The following is a 13,031-nucleotide window of genomic DNA, read 5'->3' as shown; positions in this document are numbered from 1 at the left end:
TCTTCATTTAATATTACTATAATAATATATTCAATTATCTGTTTAATTTCATTACTCAATTTCTTTCTTACGTTATCATATATATAATTTAATTTATCTCTCTTCTATATTAAAAAAGAGATTTGTTACAAATATTCATATTAATGCAATCACTTTGATATTCAAATATCGGTTATCATAAACAGCAGGAGATTATCAAGTTATTTTTGTTCTCACGAGCAAAGAAGATTAATTACTTTTTTATAAGCTTCCATGCATAGCACACTGCTAATAAGTTGATGATTGGTAAGCAAAATGGCAATGATACACGTTCGCGTATAAAACGTCGAAATCCAAGGAAACATTCGCGAAGCAAAGAGTATCCGTATTAATCTCATGAGCGGCTCCCTTTGACGACAACAACCAGGACGATCTTGAAGAAATCGCGATAATCGCGCGCGCGCCGCCCCAAGAGATCTTTTTCCAAGTTACATCTGAAGAACAAGACTAGAACAACACATAGACGCAATCGCTTCTCTTATTTATATTTTTCTCTTATTAATTTCTTATCTCTTATTTATTTCTTTTTTTCATTTATTTCATTACCAAACTCGCATTACGCATTTCTTCTACGTGCGTATTTCTAATGTTAATTTTAAAACTAATGCGCGACGAAAAGTCAAAGTATAAAAAATTTTAGGTTTTTCTCTGTTAAGAGTGATTAAATTTGTTTTTACAAAATTATTAGATTCATTAATAAATTATTTAGATTCATTTGTATCATTAATATTATATAAGAAAATAATCTAAAAATATGAATTCTCTTTCTTATAGATCTTAATAAGAAATAATAAAAAAAGATTTTATATGGCGTATAATATACGTATAATAACAAAATATATAATATTTAATATTCCTTTATTTTTTTACTAAGTACTATAAATAAGTGAAAAAAATTATGATTATAGATTTTATTTTTCTAATTTATTGTGACGATAAATGTACAATTAACCCAAATAGTATTAAACAATTATTTCTTCTCACGTAAAGCATTCTATGAATAAAGATTAAGATGTCTGCGAAAGTTAAGTGAAAATGTTTTTTTTTGAAAAAGCACATAGCAAACTTATTAAATATCTCTCAATCCGGATAAGCAATTTGAAAAGTTTGAAAAGAAAGATGAAGATGAGAAAAGGGGAGAAGATCAAAGATCCTCCATACAACCTAGACAATCCTCTCGATAGGACTTAAAACGGTTCTTATAATGACAAAGGAAGATAATATGGATTTCTAAAGGAAGAAAATGAAACGGTTGGACGGCAGTCTGGTGAAATCAATGAGCTAATAGGCTTACTTAGAGTTATAGACAGTTAGTTAATTAAGTCGGTATTACTGGATCACTGAAGCCAAGCATCGCGCTCGCTCCCTCACGCCATACCGCCCATACTGCAACCGTCACCCTACACGAATGCGACGTAGTACTTAGTCGCAACTGGCATTGTAAGGGTGAACGCCGCGAGGCCTGCACGACCTGCTAGACGCGTTTTAATTAGAGGTGAATTCCATTGCACAGAACGACTTGAGAGAGCGGCATCCTTTACGTAAGTAAGTACAATTTTCGCACACTCTCCTCTTGTCTGGACCACGCCTACCGCGAATGCGAGGGCCATACGATATGAGAAAAGTCGCGCATACGCAAAAAATAATGAAGTCGATAAGTGGCGGACGTGACGGCAAAAAATAACATAAAGAGTGTAATCGGTACTTGACAAATAATCAAATGTGTTGCGATTAAACTTAGATGGATAATATGTGCAGATAATCGTTTATTCTTTCTATTCAAACAATAGAAAGAAAAATATATAATAATCGCTCTAACGAAGACTTAATAAAAAATAAAAATTTAACTTGAGTTTAAACTGCAATATATTTTTTGTCAGTTCTCTTATACATCCATTCATAGATTTTTTTAAGATTTTTTTAAAGATCGTCTCTGTTTATAATATAAAATCAAGTAAATATATTAAACATATTCCAATACATAATAATATATGTTGTAATTTCTGTTCTCTAACTTTTAAAATATAAAATAAGTAAGTATAAAGAAGGTATTTGAATAGTGACTAAAATAAGAAGTGTAACATTGTTCGCAAAATGTTTACATTCTATAGTTATAGATGTTTTTAAAATGTTATTGAAACAAGATTGCCATGTTTTATTACAAAAATGATATAATAAGATATACAGAATTTTTAATCTAAACTTCAAAAGACAATTTTTTAGATTATTTAAGACCCAAAAGCCAAACCAAGTATAAATTCTAAAATCGATAGTTTCCGAGATACAAGATAAGTTTCACAAAAATCACATTTCATAAATATCTTAGATTATATCCGATCTATATATAGATAGATTATTTAAGTTTTATGGATTTATATCAAGTATAACTTGAAATTTTTAAGAAAATGTGATTTTTTTTGTGAAACTTCAACGTTGTATATCTCAGAAATATAAGTTTTAGGAGACCTATGTTTATCTTAGATCTCAAATGTATATAAACTTGAAATATCTTGTATTAAAAGAAGAAGATTTATAGTAGTAAAAGTACTTATTTCTCGTTTATAATATTTATACAATAGAATATCTCATGTTGTGTTTCAAAGCGAAGCAAAAAATTGTATGTCTTTCGTATCAACATTTCTAATATCGACATTGTTAAAACAAAAGAATGAAATAAAGGCAACTAAAGAAAGATCAAAGTGGAACCTCTTCCTGCTCGCACGAACCCAAAAAATACACCGACGTTAAATGTTACATGAGCTTCAACAAAGAAAAGAGAGCAAGTTCTCAGTATCAATTAGCTCGTTGATGGAAATAACGTTGCTACGATTGTTCGAGATAAGAACGCGAGAGGTACAACACTTCAAGCTCAGAATATACGAACAAGTTGACACTTTATCTGCCGAAAGCATCGATCGCAGATCTATAAAAGGCAGAAGGTGCAAAGCAAGAAAAATCCGCGTAAAGCGTAGACGTCTTCGAGATCGGTCCGCATTTCTACGCCGTGAGTAGTTCAAACATGCAAAAATACTTGATCATATGATTGCTTCTTTACAAATGCCTATATCGAAAACGAAAAATAGAATTTAAATTACACAAAAGGAGAATTTTTGAAAAATAAAGAAAGGGAGATCTGGAAAATAAAACAAAGAAACAACTCGCGTTAACTTCACACACTGCGATTCTTTGCAGAATTGCTATGTCACTCGAGCAATGATTTACCATATTGAGGATCCATTATGAAACTTAAGCGAAAGCTCTCTAGGTATATCAATTGTGATGATAATAATTGGTCGCAAAAGAAAAGGAAAGGGAATAAACGATTAATGCTGCTACGCCGTCTGTAAGTGCGCGGTTCTTGCACGAGCACGGGAGAGAAGCGAGCGAGCCACTTGTCAGCGATTCACCAGCGGGAGGAGTGCCAAACCCTTTTCAACTGGTCCCAAGTCTGGTCGGATCCGACGACGCTCTTTTCGGTCCCCTGTCCCCCTCCCTCCTCTTTTTTCTTCTACCACTCTACTACCGTTGCCGTTTCTTCCCAGGGATTCGCGGTGCTAACATTCCGCTGTGGCAGGCGACCGTCCTCCAGGCCGAACAGATATCAACTTTCCCACAGGTGCTTTTTGGAGAAGCGAACGTACAATTTCGCAGAAACCTAGAAATGAATATCGGAAAACCTATTGATCTCTATGCGTTGCATACGTCGATTGATCACGTGGGAAATGCAAATGAAGATTGCAACAGATCAGTGGTTGCCTTGCGGCATTACATCCGTTATCTTACATATATCGATATACTAATCAATCATTACTCAACACGGTTGTGCGATTAAATTCAATTTCTGGAATGCTATGGATTGAGTTTGGCCTTATCCAATTACCATCATCTTTAAAAAAAAGTATAATCAGTACTATGGTAATATCTTCTTAGCAACAGTGAACGCTGGAAACTTACAAGAAATCGAGAATAGCATTTATCTAATGATAGTAATAATAATTCTTCTCAAGAAGTAGCGATTATTCAAATAGGTTTTCCATGAAGCAACATAAACGGACAACAAGCATTAATTTCTCAGAATGGAGCTAAGTCAGAAAAGATCAGAGATTGTAAATTCATCCCTATTAACACACCTCGCAATGGTTCCTCGTACATATCGCGTGAAACTTTCTCACAACATGCGTTTCGTCGTCCCGCAGTTCTTCCTTCCTTTTAAAGAGCGCAGACTCGAGTTACCTCGCTTGTTTAATACGCAGAAGAGGACAAGCCGAAGACAGCGAGAAGGAGCGGCGGGAAGACTAGTGATGGACCGAGTGACGCGGAAAACTTTTTTCTGAAATCACAGGATCCGTTCACGTCCACCTCCTCCTTTCCTTCTTCGTTGTCTCGCGACGTGCAGTCAGGCATCAATAATTTAGCGCCCCACCATATCGATAAACTTGCACTGGCATCGGTGCAAAGCGAAAAGAAAGACGACGCAGGACCAGCCCAAGACGAAGAGAGAAGGTGCAAAGACAAAGAGACAGGAAGATCCTGGAGGGCGCCGGGAGTAACAGGAGGAGAAGATGGAGGATGGAACTGTGAACCTTCTCCGGATCGAATAGCTTTTCTTACAGCCGATCATATATAGTCAGTGACGAGCCGTCCTCTCGCTCGAGTCGCTCTCCTTTCCTCCGACTCGATTACAAGCGACAAGAAGCAGCATTACACGGGACACATCGTGCCGACAAATCGATAGATTATGCCGGACAGGCGCCGATCTACCGGGAATAAATGAATTGGCTAACGATGTGCCTCCTCTCTTTTCTCGTCCTGTGTACTCGATGATTTCCTTGTCGACTTGTACATAACTAGGGATTTATACGAGTTTGTGGCGATCCGAGGATACGTGTCAAGGAAATGATAGATTAATTTTTTACCGGCACTCGAAGGGGTAACTCTTAATTCGCGATAATTAATTCGCGAAGCATATCATTAAATTAACTGAAATGATCTCATCTTCGAAGATGTACAATCATCAAAAAATAAAATTTATTATAGAAATATGTCATAAACATATTATTATATATCACAAAATTAAATTATTAAGAAAAAAATAAGAAATATATTCGTCTATTATGCGATAGTATTTTAAACTATATAAATTTTAAATGATAATCCGATTTGAAACAACACGCTTTCATGAAGCTTACCAACTGCGCCCTAAAAACAAAGAGAAGAGAAATGAAGATAATCGGAGTAACTCATAAATGGATTATGCTAAAGCATAAGTTAAGAGAAAAATCTAAAAATAAATTGTCAGGATGTAATAACTTACAGTTGACTATTCATTATTTTTACTATTTTAATATGTAGGCTATATCCATACTAAATATTTCATAGTCCTTTAAGTCTTACAATTAGTATCAATATTTGGTCAATAAATGATAAGCTTATGAATTAATTTGTTATTTCTAGAACAGTCACTTATATTTGTGAAAATATTTGCAAAATATTATATTTTATTCCATTTTATTAACAAAATTGAAAATATTTATTGACACGAAAATGACGTTTAACGCTTATGTCTTATAATTATTCCTCGTCTTACGGATTAAAGAAAGTAATTTTCACTTTGAGAAAAATTCCGAACGCGTGTTAATTTGTTTGTGTAAAAGAAATTCGATTAAATCTCAGCGCATATAATAAGCTTTGTATAATTCGATTAAAACGTACGATCGATAAACAGACAGGGTTGCGAGTCAGGTTCGTGGCCAACGATGCCTTTCCGATCCTTTCTTCGCTCTATTCTTCTCCGGCAACGCCCGCCGATGCTTTCAGGAAGCAAGCTACTAATTAGCGATTACCACTCGTTCACGGGGCATTCGAGAGAGAATATAATTAGCACTCACCTTTGTAGACTGAGGAAGGGGGGGCTGCTAAAACACTCGACCCAATCTTGACGTCTCTTAAAATATTCCAAGAACGGAGAGTCATCTTTTCTTCTGCGATTTGATCCAAGAAAAAAATGTATTTTTCTAAAGATGTGAAGATGTATTTCTTTATCATCGATCTATGGTACAAATATTACATCTACAAGCATCAGTTTTCTGAAAAAAAAAAAAATAATACAGAAATTCGTGTGAAATAATCTGTACATCATGAAAAATTTACATTGGTTAATAAAGTAATCGAAGCTTTAATATATTATGCTCTATTGTCATTCTTATTAAATAATACTGCTTATTCTAAATTAAAATTTAGTTATTAAATTTGCAGTTATTTAATTATGTCAATTATAAAATTAATAACATTTTATTTCAAAGAAATCTAGAACGTTATTATACATATGTAATACTATTTCAAATTTATTAATCCCTAATTGCATAAAAATTATTACTTACAAAATACTTTTTTCACATATGCATACATTTTAATTATTATTAAATATTTGGAATAATTTATATAAATAGTTTGGGGAAGTTTCTATTCTGGCATATTTCAGATGGTAGACGCTGTCTATCTGCAAAATGAATGATTTTGGAAAACGAGAAAATGATTGGCACGATAATGTCCAAGATGAGCAGAGGGAAATAGAAAATCGGAGTAAGAACCGGGATACGGGATCTGTGACTCTTAAACGATTGGACAGCATTCAAGATCCAGGAAAAAGATATGCACTAAAGGATCGCATTGGTACTGGCATTTATGGCGACGTTTACGAAGGAATTGATCATCAAGCTGGTACGCAATAATAGAACATATATTCTGTCTATACATGAAATAAAATCATAAAAATGTAAATCACAATATAAATTAGAGATATACCGGATTGTAAAATTACTAGATACCAAATATCCGAAAAGAATATAACTCTAAATATCCAACATACAACTGAATATTTTCCAAATTTTCTGGTACAATTTCTTCACTCTATTTTTAAAAACAAAAAGGAAAAAAGGAAAGCAAGAGAAAAAAAATAATAATAATTTTCTTTATCTTTCCAATGTACAAAGAAAAAGAGAAAAAAGATAAACTGTATAAGAAGTTCAGTTGAAAAGAATAGAATTTTGTATGATGCGAACTGTGAATATAAAACTCTTCAGTCGGATATACATATATTATATACATGTATACATATATTATTACTGGATACTAACGATATCTAGCCATTCGGCCGAATAGTAAAAAAGTCAGACAAGGCTGAATACTGGTACATCCCTAACATAAATACAGACACGTAGAAAAACTGCTATCCACTATAAAGAATAATCATGTACAGAAATAAATACATATCAGTTATGTTTTTAGGAAATAAAAAAGTTGCCATTAAGATTCAAAAGCTCACGTCGGAAACGCAATCTTTCATTGTAGAAGAATATCGTATTCTTCGTGATTTCGCCGGTCATCCAAATCTGCCGGATTTCTATGGAATATATCGCAGACGATCACCGAAGAAATCCGATTACGACGAAATATGGTTTGTCATGGAGGTAAGAAGCTTTAAATTATAAAATAAAAAAATAATTATATAGAAGAAAAATATAAAAAGTTTACAGAGTTAATATGTAATATGGACATATGGAACTATAATTTATATGTTATAAACTAATATGACTAATATTCCAATTCGAATAAATTGATCTTTTTCATAATTCATAAAATTTTTCATAATTCATAAAACTTATTATTATTATCTCATTTTTTTATTTATTTAATATAAATATCTTCTCGCAAAGGTAAAGATAGAATCAACGATGTTATGATTTCTTTAATTTCCTCAAAAATTGATAATTTTGATATACTAATGTCCAATATATTTTACAATATGAATATTTTTTAGTCACAATATCATAAAAAATAATTTAGCATCGTGAATGGAGCTCGTTTATATAAATTTATATCGATCTGTTCCAAGACATGTTATTATAGTTACAATCACTTTTATTACTGCACCGAAGGTCAGAATTGCAGCAAAATTCCTATCGATATCGTGCAATATCTTGCAATGTTTCCTTTAACGTTGTAATTTTTTAACGAGAGAAAGAGACGTAGGAAAAAAAAGGATATGGAATATAGAGATGCAGAACGAAAGATGAAGGCGGTTTGAAAGAGACAGTGAAAGAGAGGGAGAGAAAGCGAGGGTTGCCATGTATATCCGTGCTCAGAACCCGGAGGCAATTTCAAGCATTTGAGACCGAATACACGGATAATTTATGACACATGCGCCCTCATTAAACAATCATTAAACTCGTTCGTGTACACAGGTGAAGCTCGGCACATCGTGGCTCTAATTTACGGACGGACCTCCGCGATGTGCCCAAAACGTTATTACTTATCTCGGATAAAGCGACGATAGAGTTGACGTAATACATGTACTCAAAAATCCGCTGAGTTGTCTCAGAAATCGGGATCCTTTGGACATGCCTTGTCGTTCGAAACACATCGATGCACAAAAAGTTTCTTAAAGAAAGTCGTTTCATTAACTTTTATCAACTTTTAAATTTACACGATATAGCACTGGCAATAAGACATGCTTTCTTTGATATTAACTTCGAAATTATATTGTCACGAAAATATATGATATTCTCAATAATAAAAATAAGAAAAATTATAAATGTATATATGGAAAAAAATATTCTCTAACATTTCAATTTCTTTATTGATCAAATTTAATTTGATAAGAGACAAAGAGAAAGAGAAAAAAAAAGAAAGTTATATAATACTCAACTTCACCATCTTCTTTTGCAATAGTTTTATGAATAGTTTAATATAATATATGAAAATCTATAAATATTAATTTGAACGGAAAAACATATTCCAAAATTTAGGAAGTACTTAATTTCATAAATTACTAAACAGACACATCTCGATTAATCTATAATCATTTATTTTTTAATCATTTATTTTAATCTATCCACATTTGATACCTTTATTTGCCTACGAAAATTTCTTACAAATAATTTCGAACATTTAATTTCGACCACCCACGTTCTCTCTGCACAGATTCAAAAGTGACGTGTGAATACGCCGAAAACGACGAAATCCGCCTGAATTTCATGATTCACTTCGGCAAGCGAACTCGCGTGCGAAGCTCGGAGACGAGCTAAGTATCCGCAACGAAGAAACGTAATGAGTCACCTTTAGTTGCTACGTTAAGCTCGTTGATTGCTCGTTGTCGGAGATTACAAGCAATGAAGGAGCAACTGATCGCGGAGGCTAATATAGAAAGGAGATGTAGTGCATCTCATCAGTATAACACAGACCGAATAGCAGTTTTGTAAATCAATCGGCTTTAAGAGGGCTCAAACAGAAACAAGACCGAGAATTTCAAGAAAAAAAGGAAGACGCAACGACAATATAGCAAAGATTTATCCATATTGAGCCAGTAGCTCAATATATTGAACGAGTTTTATTGGTGTGAACGTAAGATTTCAGTGAAGCCTTTCGCGACTACGAGCAAAATCTAAGAAAGAAGTTCTTCTCATTGTCATTCATATAAATTGTCACGAATAAAATGTTATTCACGAATTAACTTTAAAACTGAACACATGTAATCAGGATTGAGTATAAGTAAGCTCTAATGAGAATTTTATATAAATATATAAATTCTGTATGAGAAAAAGAATGAATTTTTAATTTGAGAAATGAAGTGAGATTAAATCAAATATGTATTAAAGATGTGAAAAAAAGGGTTAAATCTCTGTTACAAATTATGATTCATATGAGATAATCTACAGGGTAACATATACGTATATAGCAATGGATCACGTTTACTCATAATTATCGCACGTTTCATGTAATTGTAGACATATGTATGCAAAGTTTATTATACTTTTCGATTATAAGTTCTCTAAATGCTTAATTTCTAGGAAAACAGATTACGAGAATCTTTTTCTGCTCAAATTAACTTTCATGAAACGTATCTAAAGCACTCAAAAATTAGCATAATAAAAATTTTATACACATTTAAGCATAATTCACAAAAAAAAAACGAGAATAAAGAGTAAACTCTATTTTCGAAGATATTTTATCCAAAGATTTCCTTGCAGAAGAAGAACAAATATATATGGAACTTAATTCTAATCTCACTCACTGATATAAATTACTTCCGCAATTAGAATGGCATTTCAATTAACATATATCAATCTTATGTTGCACAATTACATAAGTAAAAAGATTAAGAATTATTATACAACAATAATTGTATAAGCATTGAATCGTTCATAATATTTATGACGAGTTTAAGCTCGAATTCGATAAATAAAATTTTGCGATTACGTCGTTTCATCTAATTTAGATTTTTTTAATGTAATATAATTCGAATGTAATATAATTAACTAACATGTTATAGCTCTGCGAGGGTGGAACAATCATGGACCTCGTTCGCGGGATAATCGCAAGTAACAAAAGAATACAAGAGGAACATATTGCTTTCGTTTTAAAAGAAGTAATCAAGGTAAGTTTCCTTGCATAATATATATTATGTTATATATTTTTTTTACAAAATATACATCATATCGTTGAATTGTAAAATGCAATATTTTCTTATAATGTAATTTTTCTTGACTTTGTATTATTTACATTATTATTTTGCGATACAAAACTTATATAAAAAAGATTAGACTAATTATAGAGATTATAATTAAAATGATGATATGTAAATTAAAGTAACTTGAAATAATCATTGAAGTATCCTTCAAAAAAACATGATACAGCAGAAAATAAAATTAATTAATGGAGATAAATGACAAATATCTTAAGTAAGAGACGTTTTGCATAAGACGTAAGATTAATAATAAATTTTTAATAAAGGGATGTTATAATATGAAAATATCCGACTGACCGAAAACGGGTGAGTCTGACTAAGGTAATTAGTTTTTGCTCAGGTACGGGAAGTTATATATAGTTATATATCGTCGGTAGCCGAGAAAGGTGGCCGTCGCGGAATGTTCAGCAAAATTGTGCCGCAATCTACCCCTCACCATATCCCACTATCCCTCATTGTTTTGTTTCCTTCCTCCCTTTCTTGATACCGAGCGTAATAAATATTACTTGCATGACAGAGCACACCAGTGAACCGACAGAAATGATAATAGTAGGTGTATAGCCACAGCAATAGTCGCGTTATTACGATATAATTATTCTCGATGGTATGTTCAGATGATGCTTTTATCTCGCGGCAGATTATCCTCCTCTGATTACAGAAGGTGCATTGGCATAGAAGTATATTGCTGTGCAATTATAAGATACAAAAAAATGAAGTATTTTGCAACTTTATAAAAATACAATTTACTAATAATTATGATAACTACGCGATAAATGACTAAAATTTTAATTTAAAATTTTCAAAGATATTGATATGGAACTACATTGGAATATTAAAATAGAAATAAAATTATATTTATTAAATATGTAATACATGTATAATTACATGCAACATAAAAATTAAATAAAACATAAAATAAAAAATTAAGTATGCAAATTGGACAAAATATTCTAATTCTGTTATATAAAAACTTTCTTGAATAGACAATACATATAGATATATTTAATTTTGCTTCAAATCAAAATTAATTCGTCTGTATTTTAAATAAAAATAAAATTTAAAACATTTTTATCAAAATGTTGTAATATGTATAGATATACAAATAAATTAACAATTAACTTAATGAAAACAATAAAAGAATGGTCTCAAAAACAAAGCAATAATCCAATAAATTCGCGAAATTCATATCCAGTACAAATATTAATTTTTTTTTTATTATTATTAACATTAATGGGAAATACAGTTAACGTCACGATAAATTTAAATCGCCGCATTAATAGAATATTACCCTCGTTTACGACAATCATAAAACGTAAGCCGTGCTGTTAATTTTTCCACAAGTTTCGACAAAGAAGAAAGCGATAACTGGTAGATAACAAAACGAGCTGGAAATGGGATAACGCGAATAAAGCGAAAAACGCACAAACTGAAATTCGAATAAAACTTATATAAAGAAAATCAAAAACAGAAGAGCAAAATGGAAAAAGGAAGAAAATAAAAAAAAAAGATAAAAGAGGGATATGGAGAGAGCTAAATACTCTTCCGTTTCAAATTGCTATGATTTTGTTTAATAGTTAATGGTCACAGAAAACGGATTCGCTTATTTACAATAATGCTATCTTCCATGATTCCGGTTTCTCCTAGGAGGTCGGATAATTAGTGAGGATATCGTGCTCATTTCTCAACGAACTTAAGAAGCCACATGTATATATGGAAGGAAAAATAAAGATGAGAATCGAGAAAAAAGCAAATGACTGATGCACGCCACAGGAAGGATCTTAAGTGACCATTTCCGTTTTGATTCGTGATTGATTTTCCTTGCTCATTATATTTCTATATTTCATTATTTATTTCTTTATTTACTGTCATTAATGAGTACTGTCATTAATGAGTACGCAAAATTAATATTAGCTATAATAAAGACATCAGTGTTTTAAATGCAAAGAATGAATAATTAAACTAATGTAAAGCAACAATATTACTAATTACTACAATATATTATTGATTTTATTTAACTAAGAGAACAATATAATTTCTTGAAATTTTTTTAATTTTAATTTTATTTAATAGGAATTATATATAGCAAAAAATGAATAAAAGAGAAATCTAAACCAGAACGTTAATAATAAAAAAACAAGAAAATAAAATTTTATATCATACCATATTAACAAACGGAAATAAATTTAAAAATTTAATTTGTTTCCGTTTGTTAACATGATACAATAATTTCTATCTTATCTAATATCCACATAAATTTGTCTATTGACCTCTATTTTATATAATTATTCCACCGTTACAACATTATAACCAATATACGTTATAGATCAATATGGTAAAAACGTCATAAACGCCATAAACGTCACGAACTGTTAAACAGTAAGCATTCAAAATATATTTATTATCTTCATGTATTTCATGCACCGATAAATTCCATGCAAAATAAATTGCTAATACAGAATTAACAACT

At 31.4% G+C, this 13,031-nt stretch overlaps 1 protein-coding gene across 1 annotated transcript in view; it reads left to right on the top strand.

Annotated features, from left to right (window-relative positions):
• Positions 1-1,479: 1,479 nt before the first annotated feature.
• The window catches only part of LOC108695174 (neither inactivation nor afterpotential protein C), a 34,043-nt gene continuing 22,491 nt past the window's right edge, over positions 1,480-13,031 (top strand). Inside the window, exons 1-4 of the mRNA XM_018204933.1 lie at positions 1,480-1,584; positions 6,521-6,759; positions 7,327-7,508; positions 10,370-10,474. Coding sequence (XP_018060422.1) covers positions 6,546-6,759; positions 7,327-7,508; positions 10,370-10,474 — 501 coding nt within the window. The 5' untranslated portion in view covers positions 1,480-1,584; positions 6,521-6,545. The remainder of the gene's footprint in view (positions 1,585-6,520; positions 6,760-7,326; positions 7,509-10,369; positions 10,475-13,031) is intronic.

Source organism: Atta colombica, unplaced genomic scaffold (genome assembly GCF_001594045.1).
Source record: "Atta colombica isolate Treedump-2 unplaced genomic scaffold, Acol1.0 scaffold126, whole genome shotgun sequence".
Taxonomy (NCBI): domain Eukaryota; kingdom Metazoa; phylum Arthropoda; class Insecta; order Hymenoptera; family Formicidae; genus Atta; species Atta colombica.
Note: the sequence above shows the minus strand (reverse complement) of the source record. Positions and strands in the feature narration are given on the sequence as shown.